Below are 19,794 nucleotides of genomic sequence, written 5' to 3'. Positions count from 1 at the left end.
AAAGCACGCCAGAATAGAACTCCCCTGTTCAAAGATGGATGAGGAGGGGGAACCATCCAGCGAGGAACCTATAAAAGGTCCTTATCAGAAAAAGAGGGGGAGGGGAGGAGGAGGGGGAGGGGAGGAGGAGGGAGAGGAGGGGGAGTGGGAGGAGGAGGACCGAGCGTGTTTCCAAGGAGGCGCGGGCGGGGGCGCGCGGGCGGGCTGGGGGCGGGACGCGGTGCGCGCGGCCCGGCGCCTTGTTTACCCGGCGTCCTAGCAACCGGCGGGCGCGCGGGCGGAGCGTGGGGCGCGGTGCGGGCGCGGAGCCGGGCGCTGCGGGTGAGTGCGGCCCGCGGGCGCGGGTGTCTTTGCCGCCGTCCGCGTGGGTAGGTGGAGAAGCGGGAGTCGCGCTCGGGCCCCTTTTCTGGCCCTCTCCCCGGCTTCCCCGTCTCCCCTCGGGCCCCAGATGCGCCCCCTCCCCGTGTCTCTCCCGCTCCCGTCCCGCCCTGCCTCCCCGCGGACACCCTGCTCCTGCCCGGGCCGGGCCTCCCGCTCCGCTCCGCCGCCGCGCCCCGCGCGCCCGCCCGCCCGGGCCGCACCCTCGTCTCCCGTCCCCTGTCCCTTCCCCCTCCGCCTTTGCAGCTCTGCCTCCGTCCCGGCGCCGTGCTCGCTGCCGCCCTCCCGCCTCCCCTCCCCGCTCAGCCCGGGAAGCCAGCCTCCCGCTCCAGCGCGTTCCGCACGTCAGGGGGCTGCTTGGTGCCGTCATCGCGTGTCTTCACACGGGGCTGAGTTTGCCTGGATTCAAGGCTCGGTTCCGGGCAGTTCGGCAACTGATTTTAATGTGCGTCTCACCGCCTAGCTTCCTCGTTCTCGGGATGCCAGCGTAGGCACTGTCTCCTAACCCGCTTCACCAGCCACGGTTCTGGATCTTAGGGTGGGCGCTTTTATTCCTGTAGTCTCATAAAGAATTTGGATTTGCTTTTGCTCAAGTGTTACAGAAATTATTCACAAATGGGTTTCATTTTATTAATGATCCTGGAGGCTTGCAACGGACCCTTAAAAAAGAAAAACAAATTGTTGTATCCATTGGATGAGTAGAGAACAGGAGTGTAAAGTGAGTCTCAATTTATGGCAACAAACACATGCGCTAAAACTTTTTTCCCTGTAATTGTTAAACTTTAAAATCTTCAATTAATTCAAAGATATGTACTGTGTATGCACATGTGTTCATTGTAACCATGTTTCTCAGGCCCTACGAACTCATGGATTGGCACTGGGTGGAAACGTCCCATCAGCCTGTCTTGATAAAAAATGTTAGTTTTTGAATTTTCACCCGAGTTATACTGACCATTTTGCAACATCACTGGAATTAGTGGAATAAATGCTGTAGCTTTGGTCCTCTTGGTAAATTAAGAGGCCATTAGAAATTTCTCATACTTAAGAAGAAAAAAAATACAAGACTACCTATTTTTTCTTTTAAAAACTCAGTTAGTTGGGCCTCCAAAGTCTTTTTTTTTTTTAAGATCTTTTATACATGGTCTTCTCTTCTTTGGGATTTTGTTCCACTTTTTATTTTTCGAATAATATTCAAATAATATTTTACTTGCCTTCTGGATGCTCATAGGCCCCCAAAGATTTTCTTAGGCCTTCTTAAATCAAGCCTGTCCATTGCTGCGGCTCCTGGTTTATTAGACTCAGAAAAACAATTTGAATAGAGTCAAATATGTTACACACATTCCTAGAAAAATGTATCGTGATGAAAAGAACTTTTTGCCTGTCATAGCTCCTTTGTAAGTGTCTTCCAGGAAGTTACTCTATGGCGTGTTGACTGCCACAGCCTTATGTAATTTCACATTTTTCTTTTAAAAGGTGCCAGAAGGAAATGATGCGTACAATACAGCTTTATAAACCAAAACAAGTTTGTCCTTAAGATTAAAAACAAATAGAACTGTCCTCCTGAGCCTTTCCATATAAGATAAATCTATTTGCACTTATTCTCGTAATACTGGGAAACTCATGAGTGTCACACATAAACATCAGTACCTGCTTATGTGTTCAGAATCTAGCAGTAGAAACAAAACACTGAAATACTAAAACGACTGCACACAACACATTCGTACATTTTTTTGGTATACATTTTATTTCACTAGCACTTTTTTAGATATATATGTACATATATATGTGTATATATATGTTGTTCTCAACCTTATCTGGTCCAGTATTTGCTTTTTATAACAGTTTGTAATGCCCACTTTACTCTTCTGAAATCAAAATCATAGTTTTAAATCTCAATGGTGCTGTAACTATAAAATAAAGGAAGATAATTGCAATAAAATATCAGCATGTAAATGCTCAGGTATATATATATATATATATATATATATATATATATATACATATATATATATACTCAGAATATATAATGAAGTAATCAGTTGCTCCAGCCTTACATAGAATTACTGTGTAAGCAGTAGCTCCAAATACAGACGTGTCACTGAAACTTAAATTGTGTGACTAACATTTCAGTCAATGACATGATTTTACAAACTGCTGGCCTCTTGGTAAAGTTCTGTGTAAAATGAAGTATATACAACTGTCCTTTGATTTATATAATAGTTTCAATTCTGGAAAATTCAGTGCATATTAAAACTGTGAAAAAATCCTTCATGATTATTTGTAAAATAGTGATAGGTTGTAGGCTCAGGTATTAATTATCTGAAGTGTTTACGTACTAGATGCTGGAGACTGCAGCATAGTTCTTCCTTCTGGGGGGCTGTCCTGCACATTGCAGGACATCTGGCATTCTTGGTCCTCATTACTAAATGCTAACAATGTTCCATTCTTATCATTTTGATAATGAAACATCTGTACAGTGCCTCTCCTCTGCTTCTCAGCAGCCAGTACTGCCCATTTGAGGACCTCTGATCTAGATGTCCCTGTTACTGTATTTCAAGATTTAATACACGATGGAAAGTAAAATCTCCAAATCATTTCTGTAGAATATTGGTACTGAGCTTTTGTAATAATGATGGGTCGAGGGGGATGCTAATTACATGCTTTATTTAACTTTTTTAAACATTCTTCTAATATTCCAGAAGAAAGGTTTTAATGATCAGTGTTATTACAAATGAGAAAATAAACAAGTGTAGATTATCTGGAAAAAAAGTCTTAAATGTCCATTATGTATTAATGTCAGAACTTATTTATTAGCTTGACTCTTATTTAAGTTTACAGATAATGTTATCTTTTCAAATATCTTCTTTTAAAGGCTAATTTCTATTTAGCCAAGGTAAAATTTATTTCAATTTCTGTTTTACATTTTAATGCTAGACTCTTTTGGTAATCTAGTTAAACAGGCTAAAGAGATTCTCATTTGTTCTCACATTTGCTCTTAAGAAAGTTATGAATTACAATAAAATATTCTGGGCAGGATATATGGGCAGGGAGTACGGAATTTGAACTGCTCAAATATTTCGATTAATAGGGTCAATATGCGCTTTACCAATTTTCAGAAAAAAATTAAAGTTCTATGTCACTTCATGTTTTTATTCTGTTTCTTATGAATTCAGAAGGCACTTGGGGGACATACAGAGCTCTCGGGATCATTTTCATCAGCCGTCATTGCACTGATGCAGTTGTACGATGATGACAAAGAATAACAGAAGTCAGTTTAATAGCATAATTCTAAACAATGTGTGATCCAGCTCAAAAGAGCATCGCTCACTCCACCTCTGGCCCCAGCAGAGCTGCAAACCAAAGGCCCTGATGCCAGCCTCCTCCGATTCTTTTTGTTCCGTTCTTGGACTTTCCTGTTTCCAATTTCTGCCCAGCTATCTGAATTCTCTCTCTTAGGCCCAGGAAAATGAGAAAGAAGTTATTCATTCCAGGCCAGGCAGATATTGGAAAATCCTTAGGTCCTCGTCAGTTTCACTTAGCGCTGGTTCAGGGAAAGTTAACCATTTTATTGAATTGAAGAGCAACTGAATAATGTAAAAAATCCACCTCTAAGATGAATAAGCAGAATGTGGGTTGGGTAAGTGCTAGCTTAAAATCTTGAAAATGAGAAATGTTCCGGGGGAAAGGTGGATGCTATCGTCTCTCTCTCTCTGCCTTGACGCAGTGTGCGCGCTGAGCCCGGGTCTGAGCATCGTGGGATCCCATGGGCGCAGCACTGACAAGGTCCGCGCAGTGGACGGCTGCGGGGCACGGGGCTAGGGCCCTGGAAACTACCCCTCTCAATGAGGCGATACTGAAGGAAATTATTGTGTTTGTGGAGAGTTCTATCTATAAACATCCCCAAGAGGCGAACTATGTTTTTGTAGAACCACTGGAATGGAAAACCAATTTGGACCCCTCAGCCTTTGGATCAGGTTATGTTGTCAGGTAAGCCAGTGAATTGCTTCTAGAGTTTAATATCTTCAGTTGCACGTTTTTTATTGATTGGTTGTAGGTATGGGGCAAGTCGCTTAACCTCCGTGAATCTCAGAAATCTCAGAAAACCGGAGGCTCTCGGGTGAAATCTGAGGATATTTTGTTTGGCCAACACACTATCTAACTTTTAAATTTGAATTTTCTTTCCATAGGGGATGTGTTCTCCAGGTCACCACACTCCCAACGTTTGCTGTTGCTTTGTGACTGGTCTTTCTACTTGTATGAACTGCCAGATGCCACTAGGCATTGATTTTGTGATCTCAGATATAGACAAAATCCCTTCTGATATTTAAATCCGTAAAATCTATGGGGTGGAGAGGGCGAGTGGTACATTTTGCGTACTATAAGGGAGAGACTTCTTAACAATTAGCATTGTCCTCAAATGAGAACTTTCCAAATCTGAGATTAAAAAAAAAATCCTACCTCCACTTCAAACAATGGGCTATCGGTTTATGTCTTTTGAACATAGCTAAATATATATCTTATGTAAATTATATAAGTTTATGTAACTGTATTATACTTATATGAAATACTGATATATAAGTATAAATTACAATTGTAAATGATAAATTTATATAAATTCATATATACTTTTTTTTTGATCGACCTGAGTTTATGTGTCACTCCAGGCATATTCTGATCTTCTTTTCTGTATCACTATCACTGTCCCTCTTTGGTTTTGCCTATGAACTTTTTTTTTTTTTTGCGGTACGCGGGCCTCTCACTGTTGTGGCCTCTCCCGTTGTGGCGCACAGGCCCCGGACGCGCAGGCTCAGCGGCCACGGCTCACGGGCCCAGCCGCTCCGCGGCATGTGGGATCTTCCCGGACCGGGGCACGAACCCGTGTCCCCTGCATCGGCAGGCGGACTCCCAACCACTGCGCCACCAGGGAAGCCCTGCCTATGAACTTTTAAAGTCTGATCTTTTTAAAAACAGTTCCCTAACTAGCCAAAATTTCCTATAGATGCCTTTTCCATTTTTTCCTTTTGGGATTATTTGTGAGACTAAACTCAGAATTTAATTTTTAGAACTGTAAAACCATTTTTGAACTATATTTCAAAAGCTCTTTAGTTCTGGTATCATGATCTATTTTCTCTCTGGATTTTCTGAAATCTTCTTTTTTAATCATATTTTTAACGGTGCTTATGGTCACTTTCTCCCAAAGGGCTTCATTGCTCCCACCTAAGTTCAATGTAGCATCGCACATTGTTTTTTCTAATTTTTGAAAGATGAACTCATCTGTAAAATCAATTAAAAACATGTGAACTACTTGGTGCAAAGATGGATTTAAAGCAAATGTCAGAAGAGATCAAGATTGTTGTTGTATCTCGCCTCTGTGCTAATTTTGTGTACCGAGTGCAGACGTGATCACATCTGTGCCCTAGTTAGGGGGGCTGACATACATATAATGTATCACTATTTCTCTATCCCTGTCCAGTTTTTTTGCTTTATTTCTATTTTTGTATCTCTGCATACAGTCTCTAGATACAGTGTTCCCTCAAGCAGGATGTTTTGACATTTTGACACCATGTATATTTTGAACCATCTACCCCTTGATTGTCTTCCTTCTGTCAAATTTACCATGCAGCTTTTCCGTGGGCCAACTTTTCTGTCCGTCATTTTTGTTTCTGACCTGTGTTGATCATACCTTTGATGCTGGAAGGGATGAGAGGGGTGTGATAGCAGCGCTTGTTGCATAGGAAGGAAACCATGCCTGTGAGTCTTGATGAAAACCAGGTAGGCACTGACTGCCCCCAAGAAGGCAAAGGATACAGCTGAGATTTTGGTAATAATGGAGAATACCAAATGCTTTCATATCCAGGTCTTGACCATGCCCCAAGGAACTGTCCGCAACCCATAGCCACTTGGTGTCTGCTACGTCCGGCAACATAAGAAGTGAGGTAAACCAGGGGTGCCCTCAGAGGCAAGAGAGTGTGTTGTGAAACAGCCCCACTGCCTCATTCTTTGCCCTTTGGTTCATATGCACTCTTTTTGCTTAGCTGTTGAACCTTAGAACACATGTATTCATTTATTTAAAGTGGGGGAAGCCCACTAGTCAGGATTCATGTCTGTAAGTCCATGTAGATAGCCAAGTCATCATGAGGAATTTAAGCCTAGAGTCTCTGGACGCATTGCTACCAAACAGTAATATCCTTGCATGTTTTAGAATAGAGGCAGATTCTTCGTGGGGATATACATTCTCTCAGCCCTCTTGTTCCAAAACAAGTCAATTGTATCTATACTGATACAATGTTTGTTGATCTCTGCAATATTTGGGGGGCTGTGTTTATACTTGTGGCCTCACGTCTCAGCGGATGTTGTGCGTCTCCAAACGCGCTCTCGGTAGCCGTCAGCACAGTTGTGATCAGCCTTCTTCTGATTTAGGCTCCTCGCATCTGACGTTGAAACCCATCCTTTAGTCACACTGTGAGGAGGTTGTACGTTCCACCCACCACCTTCTTTCCTTTTGTGCAGATGGTTATTAATTGACTAGATAAGCACAGGACTTTCCACATGGCCTGATTCACTCATTTCCGATGTGTAGCTGCTCATCCTGTAGTATCACCTCTCCACGTTTGAGTTTGAGGGGAAAATATCTCTACTTTCATTTTAATGGAAATCATAGGTCTCTTATCACCATTTCCAATTGCTTTTGTTCTCGTCACACAGGATGAGATTAACAATCTTCCCAAAACACCTCAGAATGAAGCCCAAGTCACTGTAAATTAAGGACAAGTGACACCACTCAGTGGTGACACCATGTGTGGGGGGTGCACAGAACCGAGGTGCTTGAGTCTCTAGAACGTAGCTTGGGTGAGCGTTCAGAATTGCTTCGTGAAAATGTTGTTACCTGTTCTCTCCTTTGGTAGAACTATGATTTTTGAATCACGTCTGCTTTAATATCACTGTATGTCAGTTGTGAACCGCAGTCTGCTGTGTCTCAGTTATATACGTGAGTCGGGACCAAGTGATATGCCGGTACGATCTCTGTGTGGATGAGACAACAGGACGCCTGAGCAAGGGCCCCTCCCCTAGAGATGCACATTTCACACACAGTTCATAGCTTCTTGGTCCTTAGTTTTCTGGTCAGTATCACTAGGGCTGAATTACATACTCTCCAGCCTTAAAATGGTATTGTTTTATGAGACAATAATGATCGTATTTTGGTAAAATTTCAAAGTCACAGTATTAAGGTCAGTGGCCCAAAGTTCTGTTATTGAACTCTTTGTCATCCCTGAGCATTACTAAATAGTTTCTCAACTATAGACTTATTTGTGGAGTAGTTACTATGTTCTGGACATGGAACCTGACATTGGGGGTTAAATAAATCAGACCTTTGTTCCTGCTCTCCATAGCATAAGCTGAGTATTTTTAGCTCCCTCCTGCAGTTCCAGTTTAAAAGTCTCTTGATCGGGTCGGTGGATTTCATTTATTCTTTCTTTCATTCTTGTTAACCTTATCAAGGTGGCTACAGCAGTTTTCTTCCAAAGAGCTCTTTCCTCAGGGCCGGCAGACCGTGAGCCTGAAACGGGAGGCTGCTTTTCAACAATCCTCTCCATCACTGGCGTTTTAGTTCCTCCTGTTCTCTGTTCAGCTGCAGGCTTCCGCTGGCAGGAGCAATGAGAATGTCCTATGCCCTGCTTTTCTCCTGGTCTCCCCAGGAGTTTCACCTTCTCGAGTTCAGGAGCTTGGTCCTGTGGGCATTCAGTCTGCCTGTGACTTCGTCCTTTCCTCATCCGCTCAGCACCAGCGTCCAGCCCCAGAGCAGACCTCTAAGAAAGCTCCTCGATCCTTAGGGCGTTCTTCCAAAAGCTTTATTCCTGGGAAAGTATACATTTTGTAAATGATGCACGTCCCTGGCAAGTCTGAAAACATTTTGCTCCTTCCTTTATGAAATAGTAGTAGATTGTCTTGAGTGTCAACATTGCACAGCTATTTATCTGTGTTACAATTTAAAATATCAGGTCTTAAGATGTGGACAGTTTTGCCAGAGATATCAGTATGCAGTGAAAAGCTAGGCAGTTGAGGTAATGTTGTAAGTGGTGGAAATCTAGAGATATATCACTGCCATAAAAACATCTTCGTCTTTTAGAAATGCCAACCTAAAACAGAATGGGCAGAAACACCAGTCTAGGAGAGCTAATAATTTCTGATCAGGAAAAAGCCTAGTTAGAAAAATGACTTGTTATCCTAAAGTAAAGTAAACCGAATTGGAGGTTTGGAGTGGGAAAATAATCCACTGAGGGGATCTAGTTTGTCTTTTTTCATAGCTTTTTTGCTCATAAACAGAGTAGCTAAGAAAATTCCTAACCACTAATTACTGTGGTATAAAAATTTTATAAATTAAATAACATTAGAAATCCAAAAAACATGAAAGGTTCTGTAGAAACAGTGATTTTTAAAAACATGTCCAATGCATTATTAGAAAAACAAAACCAAAAACTGCGATTGAGTTCACATAGGTATTCAAGAAATTGTTTAAAAATTTTCTTCCTGGGTATATCACGTTGCTAATAAGTCTGGGGGTTTAAGGGCCTGAGTGTGGATGAAAGTGGGGAAATAGATGAGCTTCTAACGAGGTATTTATATTCTCTGTGCTTTATCATGAGACATGGAAATAATTTGTTGAAATGTCTTAAATTTAACTTCTACTGGCATCCAGGTCAACCTTAAGCTTTCAAAAAAATTTTTTTTTCATTTTTTAGTGAAACAACAGTCAAGTCAGAAGAAGCTGATAAAAATGGACAGCCTTTGCTATTTCTCTCTGTACCACAGATTAAAATTAGGAGCTTTGGACAGCTGTCACGTGTGTTATATATTGCCAAAAATACAAAGCTGAAGGAAGCACAAGCATGTATTGAAGGTGATATTTACACTCCAATCTGTGATTTGCACTTTCAGAAACTTAATCTTGGGGGCGGGGGAGGGAATCATTTGTTACAGTCTCTTGAAAAAAGTTCTCTAACCTAAAAGGTAAAAAGTACTATGTTCAACTTCATAAAAATGTCATTAATTTATTTTGGCTGAAATGTTATGCTCATATCAGATTTCTACTTTAAATGAAAAGCCTAATGCTTTACCATTAGTAAGCTTCGAGATTTCTAATTTTAGTGTGTGGTTTAAAGAGAGCCTTCTTAGCTCCTGGAAAGACCTGACGCCTTTAAGGTTCACATCCAGGGAAAAAACAGGTGTCCAGGGCCAGCACCAGAATCCACCCTCTCCTCTTGCATTCTGCTGTGATGGATGGTGATTTGTTTCCTTTAAAATGAATGTAGCCTCTTCCTTTAGCATACAGCCCATAATAATCTCACTTTCCTTTTGTCTCAGCCCTTTGCATTGTGGAAATACACAGCTTTCTGTGAATAGTTACATCATTCAGTGGGAAGTATTTTTCCTCTTCACTAAAGTTATATAATGTTCTTATTATTGTCTAATCATCTAACATGCAAAAAAGAATGTGATTGATCACCTGCTATAATTGGGCTCTAAGTATTGCTTACAGTAGAAATACCTGACAGTAGGTAATTATGTCATATATGTGTTCTGCTTCTTTGGAATCGTGACCAGTGGGTCCCAGGCATAAGGTCCCTCATCTGTCTCTCATCATTCTTTGCCACTGTCCGTGGCTGTGAGGTGGAAAGTTAGTCCTTTTTTTTTAAGATGTGAACCTTAGAACAGCAGCTTCTTTTTACATCTTGACTGCTCTCCCTGTACATCAAAGCTACTTTTCTGAGAGCGATGAAATCTTGAGAGTAAAAGTGAATTTAAGAAGAGTCAATAGACGCATGGCTGTTCATTAAATTCAACTTAATATGTAAACTTAATACATAGAGTGTTGTATACCCAATCTAGCTAAATATGTATCCTTTGCTGCATTTTGCCCTTTCTGTAAGAGTTCTAGGTACAGCTCTTAGTTTTTGGTCCAAATTGCGTGGTACCTGGCAATTTGGAAGTCAGCTTTGTGTCTTTCCCCAGAATTCACCTAGTATCTTTCTTCACAATCTTTAGAGACGACAGCTGTTAAGGTGAGGAGTGGAGATGCTCACTAAGTGGTTCGTTCCCAGGCCTCCTTCCCTTACTCCCCACAAGACTTTCCTGCTGATAGCCCGCTTCCTGTGGGAAAGTGAGTGCCATTGCTGTGCTTCTCTTCCTTTCCATCAGGTCAGCCTTTCTGAATTAGTCCCATAGGCATCCCCCAACCCATCCAAATGCATATATATTTTCATCTGAGTTGAATTCCTCCTTTCTAAACATGGTTTTGCCCCTTTCTCCCTCATTTTCAACCATATAGTTTTTTGGCCTTTATTAAATTCTGTTTTCAACATCTCTAGGTTCAACGTTCAGCCTTGATCACAAGTTGGTATTTAAAAATTTCACTATGATTTTGGCATGTATGTAAATACTGGTTAGATTTGTTTTCCCAACTAATGTCAAAAGACATTGAAAATATAAGCAGTTCAAACAAGTGGAAAAGATTGGCAGTAGATCTGTAGACTGAGAAAAACATGCTATTTTGGAGAGAAAGCATTTGTGAATACTGTTCACTGGTATACACACACACACACACACACACACACAATTCTAGTGATCATTCTTCTAAGGAGACCAGTATTTCTCTATCTTCAAATCAATTCTGAATGTATTGATTGAATGCCTATTCTGAACAATGCCCCACAGTCAACTTAAAAAAAAAATAGACCTCTTAGCTTCTGTCCTATTAGGGTGATAGCATATAGAGATGATATTACAGTACAAGGTAAATATCTCAAGAGGTGTGAGAAAGTTTCCAAGTGCAGTAAAATCTGAGAAGTAGAGAATAATTCAAATTGGGTCAATCAGAGAAAGCTTAATGAAAGAAACACATTTGAGTGGGCACCAAAGGATTTGATAGTCTTTATGGTTCTTGCAATAGAAGACAAGAGGATAATTTTTTTTTTAATTCACTTTTTTGGTCAGCAAACAGAAACCCCATAGCAAAAATCCTGGGCTTGGATTATAATATGATAAATGAAATAAATGAAGACTCATCTGTATTAACTATTCTTGATAAAATTACCAAAGATGATGATCCTGAAAGTGAGATTAAGATGAAGATTGCCCTGCTACTCAAGCAGTTGGATCTGCACCTACTCAATCGTTCTCTGAAAAATATTTCCTTGTGAGTCTTTTTTTTCAAAAAGTAACCTCTAAAAATTGGTTATACAAAGTACTTTCAGAGCTTTAGGGAAAAGACACAAGAAAAATAAAGTTTGGAAGTGGTTGCTATTGATTTAACATTACATTTCTTGGAATAAAATTTTAGTTATTGCATGAAGATTTCCAATTCTAAACAGTACAATTTTCAGTTAATATGGCTAAAACATTGTAGTGAAGTTTCATCTAATTCTGAAGACATTAAGTGGTCTTGTTATTTTCAAAGTCTCTTAAACTATCAGATAAATTTAAAAATTATAATGTAATTATCGTGTAGAGTTTATCAAGTTTAAAACTTGTTCATTTGTCTAGTCTTTTCTAGTACTTTGGAATTATCATTAAGAAATGAAGTGAATATTGAAATGAGGATATTTAACGTTGCATTCAACGCGAATCACTCATTCTTTGATGTTTTGACAGTGTTATAACACTGTAACCTGGTTAAAATTCACTAATTTGGTTGTTGTATAATTTAACTGATATTTTAATTACAAAAAAAGATGTTCCCCCTGATATAATGAAATGTTTTCATGTTGTTTTCTGTAGATTCTGTTTTAAAGTATTTAAAATGAATTTCTAAACATTTATTTCAGAGAAATACGATTAAATCCAGGGACTGTTAAGAATGATATAGAGCTGCTTAAACGGTTCTCAGGAAAGGGAGAACAGACAGCCTTGGAATCTATCGAGTACACCTCAGGTTCATTTTATATTATATATATTTTCACAATTATATTTTCAAAATGCTTCAGTAGCTACATTAAATATTTAAGAAATGAAAACTTAAAATTTCAACCCTATTTTTTTGAAGCCAACCTATTTTACAGGTTGAGGTTAACGAGCTCCTTTTAATTGATTGATAATTGGTTTCAGATTACGAATTTTCAAACGGATGTCGAGCCCCACCTTGGAGACAAATTCAAGGGGAAATTTGTTATGTGCTGGTGAAACCCCACGATGCTGAAACTTTGTGCATTACTTGTAGCAAAGAAGGAGTGTTTTTAAATGGTGTAAGTAATTTTTTAAAAACCGTATTGACTTTGGTCTCCGTCAGTGCAGGCATGTCTCCAGGATTGAATCCCAAAACCACAGAAAATGAAGTCTGTTCTGTGGGATTCATGCAGATCCCTTTGCTGTGTGTTTGCTGTCTCTGTGTCCCCTTGCAGGTCCTTAGGTCAGTATTCTAGGAAATGGCCTTCAAAGTGACCCGTTCCACTAACTACAGCCTCTTTAACATAATCAGTCTGCTGATTAATGACACAAGTATTTAAGGAAAGACAAGTCGATAAAGGAGCACCGAGGTAATGCGGGAGCAGTTGGCAGAGTTGAGGGGACGCAAATGCGGGAGCCTGGAGGACGTGCCCCCTGGGTTGGGGCCTCCGCTGTCTGGGGCCTAAGCGGCTCCGGGCAGGGCCCGCGCAGACTGGGACTCAGAGCCCTGAGGAGCGGGCCCTGCTTGCGTGGGCAGGGCTCCCCCACGGAACTGGGGTTCACACGTCTGGAGAATGGTCACCTCCAGGCCGTGCTGGTCCCCTCGGAGCCCAGGTGTCTCCATGAAAGCGGCCCCGGAGCCCTGAGGAGTGAGCAGCGCCCAGTTAGCGCTGGTAGTGCAGGGGCTGGGGCAGGGCGGGGCCTCGGAGCCTGGCCTGGCCTCGGAGGGTGGGCCCGGCGCGGCTGTTAGTGGGATTTCTGAGGGTCGTGGTGAGCCTGGTTCTGGGCCTCCGGGTTCTTCCGGAGGAAATTAGAACCAAGTGTTGCTACTGGGAGCAACTGCCGCTGCCGGGTGAGGGGCCGTTGCTAGGTGGCTCTGACAGGACGTGGGAGGGACCATGTCCCTTTTGCCTTGTCTGGCCTCCCTGCTGGCTTCCCCGCCGGCCTCTCCCCCGCCGGCCTCCCCCACGCCAGCCTCCCTCCACCGGCCTCCCCGCTGGCCTCCTCCTCCCCGCCGGCCTCCCCCCACCGCCGGCCTCCCCGCTGGCCTCTCCCCTGCAGGCCTCTCCCCGCCTGCTGCCCGAGACTCAGCCGGCCTGGCAGCGGAGAAACAGCTTTGCAGGCTCCCGGCCCGAGGGTCAGAGTGTGGGCGGTGGGCCTCGAGCTGAGAGAGACGGCACATGGCCTTCTGGATCCTCTGGATTAAAACCTTGACGCTGAGCCTCAGGTCTGCTGACTGAACTTGGCTAGAAGGAGCTCAGCTTTCTCCTCTGAAAACCCGGCTCTTGCTGTCTTCTCTGTAAAACTGGGGCTCGCAGCAGAATTCTGCAGGGAGGGTCCAGATCCTTAATGGGGAGCCAGCTATCGCAAGGCGCCGTTGGAGCCTTGGCCTGGGCTGCTCTCGACGTGCCGCCGTGTTCTCAGCGGTGGGGCTTGCCTTCGACCTGCCTTTCGTGCTTGTCCCATCAGCGTGGTCCTGGGCTTATTTCTGCACAGAGGAGCCAGGCAGCCTAACTATATTTGCTTTTGGTTTGCTTTGATGCTTTAGAAAAGCGAAATCTCTAACCGGAAAGTAAGGGCTTAGAGAAAAAAAGGAATGCTTCTCCTGGGCCTTCCAGAGTGGGGCGAGGAGCCTTTGTTTCTCTAAAAGGCTATTGACGCACGTACAACTTTATTTGACATGGAAACATCTGAGTGTTCCTTTCGGTTTAAAGAATGAAAGACAAGGACCTGGAGCTGTTCAGTCGTTACAAGAAAATGTGTAACACACTACAGTTTACATGTATCTGTATGTTTTACATATATATACAGTTATACATGTAACACTACAGTTTTTATGTGTCTATATATATATGTGCAAACACACACACACACACACACACACACGGGGTGAAGGAAGAGTAACAGGAGTAGGAAAGCAAACTGAAATGAGGAACAGAAAGAGATAAGAGGAGAGACAGAGGCTGAGCGTGGAGGGACAGATGGTCACATAGAAGTCCCACCCCTAGAAAATGAGCCTATAGCAATCTTGCTCCACACACAGCAGGGGAAGGGTGAGACCAACAGAAACACGGCCTTTTATGTCATGACATTCTAACCTCGAGGCCTTCTATGACTTCGTCAAAGGCTCTTGAAGTCATAATGCATTTTCACAGGAGAGAAGTGGCAAGGGAGCTTTCAGGTCTCTGCTGGATAGCAGCGTGCCCTGTGCATCTAGGGGGCACTTGGTAAAGACTTGCTGAACGAATGAATGAATGAACGAACGAATGAATGAATGAACAAATGAATGAATAGGTAACATTAAGAGGGAAGGGTGTGCCTGTACATTTCGTGTATAAAGACTACCACATGGATCCTTTAGAGAAGAAAACAATACTTGTGCTTGGGTTGTGATGTACTGATCAGGTTCTTATATTGCTCATCCATTAATTATAGCACCAAACTTTTTCTTTCAAAGGGCAAAACAGATGATGAGGGGGAAATTAATTATGAGAGAAAAGGAGAAATTTATAAAGACCTTGTCACGCTTTTAAGAGAAAAATCAGCAATATTTTCCGAAAATATGTCTCAACAGGTAAGTTTTACAGTCTCTTTTGAACTCTCATAGCATTATACTTTTTGGGTACAACTTTCTATAACATAAAAAATTGGAGAGTAATTCTGCCTTGTTTTGGACAGTACTTTCAATTATTAGAGTGTTTTCCACAATATAAAGTAATAAATACTGTAAATGTAGCAATTTAAGAATATTTCTGGTTTTCTTTAGGTGACAGGTGTAATATTTCAAAGTTCTTTCTAAACAGGACTTTTTCATTTTCCGTTTTGAATTAATTACACGAAGAACAAGGGACTCAGGTCTGTTAATGAAGCCTAGATGTTTTGATTATTTTTATCCTTTCTGGGAATCCCATGACCACTGCCTAGTTGGATTGTCTTAATAAGTGTGTCAACTGCGTGTGTATAAGAACTGTGCTTTTGTGTCTCCCATGGTTTGTGAAATAGTGCTGGACAAAGAAATCAGTCGATATGATATTCTGTGAAAAAATTTTGGTTGAAGCTGATGTAGGTGAGAAATGGTATGCAAGGAACACTAGTGTGGTTCACTTATGCTCCGGCCTGATCCTCAGGCCGAGGGCAATACCGCAGAGCCCACAGAACTCACTGATCAGGTCCATTGTCTTTCTGAGGCTGCAGCTTGCGGAGCGCTCCGTTTTCTTGTCAGACTGCTGTCACTCTTATCCTGGCACTTTGTCATCATTTAGTGAATTCTTTTTGTTTCCTGGTGTTCGATCACTTGTTTCCTGGACCCCAGTTTTCCATTGTTGTTGCATTGCTGTTATTGTCATAAAGTACATATATACATAAAATATAAAATTTGCCATGTTAACCATTTTAAGTGTATCATTCAGTGGCATGAAGTACATTCACAAGGTTGTGCAGCCGTTACTACTATTTCCACATCTTTTTCATCATCTGAAACTGAGCAATAACTCTTCATTCCTCCTCCCCTAGCTCTTGGTAACCTCTAATCTACTTTCTGTCTCCATGAATTTACCTATTCTAGGTATTTCATATAAGTGGACTCATACAATATTTTGTCCTTTTGTTTTGGCATATTTCACATACCGTAATGTTTTCAGGGTTCATCTGTGATGTACCTGAATCCGAACTTCATTCCTTTCTATGGTTGAATGATATTCCATATATGTATATACCAAATTTTGTTTATCTGTTCATCTATTGATGGACACTGGGTTTTTCCACCTTTGGATATTGTGAAAAATATTATGAATATTGGTGTACAAATATCTGTTTGAGTCCCTGTTTTCAATTCTTTTGGGTGTACACGTCGGGGTGGCATTTCTCAGTCATATGGGGGTAATTCTACGTTTAACTTTTGGAGGAACTTCCAAGCTGTTTCCACAGCAGCTGAACCATTTTACATTCCCAATGCAATGTATGAAGATTCCAGTTTCTTCCCATCCTCACCAACACTTGATATTTTCTGTGAATGTTTGTGTTTATTATAGACATCCTAATAAGTGTGAACATGGTGTTGCATTGTGGTTTTGATTTGCATTTCCCTAATAATTAGCGACGTTGAGCATATTTTCATGTGCTTATTGGTCATTTGTATATCTTCTTTGAAGAAATGTCTATTCAAGTCCTTTGTCCATTAAAAAAATTAAATTGTCTTGTTGTTGAGCTAGAGTTCTTTATATATTGGGGATATTAATTCCTTATCAGATAGAAGATTTGCAAATATTTCCCCCTACTCTATGAGTTACTATCATCTTGATAGTGTCCTTTGGTATATACAAACATTTTAAATTTTGATAAAGTCTAATTAATGTATTTTTTTCTTTTGTTACCTGTGCTTTTGGTATCATATTTAAGGAACCATTGCTAAATCCAAGGTAATAAAGATTGGCCCTTAAGTTTTCCACTAAGAATTTTTAAGTTTTAGTCCTCTCAAGTTTAGGTATTTGATTCATCTTGAGTTAGGTTTTGTATATGGTGTAAGGGACAACTTTCATTCCTTTGCACATGGATGTTCGGTTTTCCCAGCACCGTTTGTTGAAGACACTGTTCTTTCCCCACTGAGTGGTCTTGTCATCCTTGTTAAAAATCAACTGACCATAGATTTCAAGGTTTATTCTTGGGTTCTCAATTCTATTCCATCGGTCTGTATGTCTACCTGTATACCAGTCCCATACTGTTTTGATTACTACAGCTTTGTACTAGTTTTAAAATCAAAGTGAGTCCTTGAACTTTGTCCTTGTTTTTTCAAGACTGTTTTGGTTATTTGGGGTGCCTTGATTTTCTATATGAATTTTAGGCTTGGTTTTACCATTTCCACAAAAAACACCATTGAGATTTTGATAGGGATTGTATTGAATCTGTAGATTGCTTTGTATAGCACTGTCATCTTAACAATATTATCTTCTAATCCATGAACATGGAAAGTTTTTCCATTTGTTTGTGTCTTCTTTAACTTCTTTCAGCAATGTTTTATAGTTTTCAGTGTATAAGTCTTTTGACTCCTTGGTTAAATTATTCCTAAGTATTTTATTCTCTTTGATGCTATTGTAAATGGAATTGTTTTCTTCGTTTCCTTTTTGATTGTCCACTGCTAGTGTATAGAAATACAACTGATTTTTGAGTGTTACAATCAGATTTGATTTTTGAATGTGAAGTTCAAAATTGAATCCTGCAACTTTGCTGAATTTTTTAAATTCAGTTTCTTTTGAATCTTTAGGTTTTTCTATATATAAGATCAAGTCATCTGTGACCAGAGATCGTTTACTTTTTCCTTTCCAATTTGGATGTTTTAAATTTCTCTTTCTTGCCAAATTCCATGTCTAGAACTTTCAGGACTATGTTGAATAGAAGTGGTGAAAGTAGATTCCTTGTCTTACTCCTTACTCCTTAGGGGAAATGCTTTCAGGCTTTTGCTACTGAATATGATGTTAGCTGTGGGCTTTCCATACATGGCCTTTATCTTGTTGAGGAAGTGCCCTTCTCATCAGTTTTCTTTTTCTTGGTCCACCCCATCATCTTCGTAGCGCTTCCTGAGTAAAAGAGGCACATAGGAGGGAAAAAAATTGAGGGTTAGCATGTTTGAAAATATCTTTATTCTTCTCTCTCAGTTGTTGTTTCTATAATGACAGTTTGAAAATAATTTTTACTTAGAATTTTAAAGGCATTTTTCCTATGTGACCTGTTTGTTTTGGCTTTTCCCATATAGTGAGGCTTTAGGATTTTCTCTTTTCCCTGATGTTCTGTAATTTTCATGATGATATGGTTGGTGCTGGTTTTTGTTTGTTTTTCATTAATGATGACATATGTCCTTCAGAACTGGAAAAATATTTTTGTATTATATCTTTAATCATTTTTTTCCTCTCTGATCTTTTTGTTCTCTTTTTGAAACTTCTAGTTGGATCTTGGGCCTCTGAGACTGATCCGCTGATTTTCTTTTCTCTCATACACCCCACCACACTTTCTGCAAATATTCCTTTACTTTGTCTTCAAAACATTGTACAAATCTTTAAAATTTAAGCTCTTATGTTTTTAATGTTTTGTTTTGGGGTGTTTATTTTTACAGACCACATGCTTTCATTTCTACTGGGTAAAACCTCAGACTGAAATGGCAAGGTTATATGGTGGTTATATGTTTAACTTTTTAAGCAGTCGGTAAACTGCTTTCCAAAGGGGTTAAAACCATCTCCATCCACTCTGGCAGTGCATGAGATTGACAGCTGTGCCACATACTCGTCAATAAGTGGTACGGTCAGTCCTTTATTTTAGATGTTCTAATAGGTGTGTACGGATATCTCACTGAGTTTTAATTTGCATTACTTGAATGCATCCTTTCATATGCTTATTTGCCATTTATATACCTTAAGTGGTAAAGTGTATATTCAGATCTTTTGCCCATTTTTTATTGGGTTGTTTGGTTTCTTATTACTGAGTTGTGAGATATACATACATACATATAGACTTATATATTCTTTCAGATACAGGATTTGTAAATAAATATTTTCTCCCAGTTTGTAGCTTGTTATTTCATTCTCCAAAAAAGAGTCTTTCAAGAGCAAATGTCCTCAATTTTGATGAAGTCCAACTTATTATTCTTTTATAGTGTTGTATCTAATAAAGCTTTACCAAACCCAGTGTTACAAAGATTTTTTCCAGTGCTTTTTTATAGAAGATTTTAAATGTTAGGTTTTACATTTAGGCCAATGATCCAATTTAATATATTTTTTGTACATGATATGAGGTATGGATCAAAGTTCATTTTTTTCTTTTGCATGTAGATACCTAGTTGTTCCAGCATCATTTGTCGAAAAAGAATTGTCCTTTCTTTGCACAGTTGTCCATTTATCTGGGTGTATTTCTGTTCCATTGATCTATTTGTCTATTTTTATACCAGAACCACAATGTCTTGATTACCTACTTACTTGCATTAAGTCTTGGGTCAGGTAGTGTCAGTCCTCTGATGTTGCTGTTGTTCTTTGGAGTTGCTGGCTATTCTATATCTTTTGCATGTCCGTTCGAATTTTATAGTCAGCTTGTCAATTTCTTCATAAAACTCCAAAGGAATTATGACTGATCTTGTGTTGAATCTATAGATCAATTTAAGAACTGACATCTTAACAATATTGGGGTTTCCAATCCATGGAACACAGTATATCCCTCCATTTGTTTAGTATGACTTAGCATGTCTCTCCATCTTATTTAATTTCTCTCAGCATT

The 19,794-nt window shown here is 40.4% G+C and overlaps 1 protein-coding gene across 9 annotated transcripts in view; it reads left to right on the top strand.

Moving 5' to 3' along the window:
* The window catches only part of ODAD2 (outer dynein arm docking complex subunit 2), a 277,030-nt gene that overhangs the window by 64,769 nt on the left and 192,467 nt on the right, over positions 1 to 19,794 (top strand). For 7 of the 9 annotated variants that reach the window (XM_055087693.1, XM_055087692.1, XM_055087695.1 and 4 more), the window contains 6 exons: positions 4,103 to 4,365; positions 9,120 to 9,277; positions 11,371 to 11,572; positions 12,201 to 12,307; positions 12,481 to 12,617; positions 14,996 to 15,112. In XM_055087693.1, the coding sequence (XP_054943668.1) occupies positions 4,142 to 4,365; positions 9,120 to 9,277; positions 11,371 to 11,572; positions 12,201 to 12,307; positions 12,481 to 12,617; positions 14,996 to 15,112 (945 nt within the window). In that variant the 5' untranslated portion in view covers positions 4,103 to 4,141. Of the gene's footprint in view, positions 1 to 4,102; positions 4,366 to 9,119; positions 9,278 to 10,422; positions 10,576 to 11,370; positions 11,573 to 12,200; positions 12,308 to 12,480; positions 12,618 to 14,995; positions 15,113 to 19,794 lie in introns of those variants that run through there. The other 2 variants (XM_055087697.1, XM_055087698.1) reach the window with 2 other exon arrangements.

This window comes from Physeter macrocephalus, chromosome 11 (genome assembly GCF_002837175.3).
Source record: "Physeter macrocephalus isolate SW-GA chromosome 11, ASM283717v5, whole genome shotgun sequence".
Classification (NCBI taxonomy): Eukaryota; Metazoa; Chordata; class Mammalia; order Artiodactyla; family Physeteridae; genus Physeter; species Physeter macrocephalus.
This window is presented reverse-complemented; position numbering and strand designations above follow the sequence as displayed.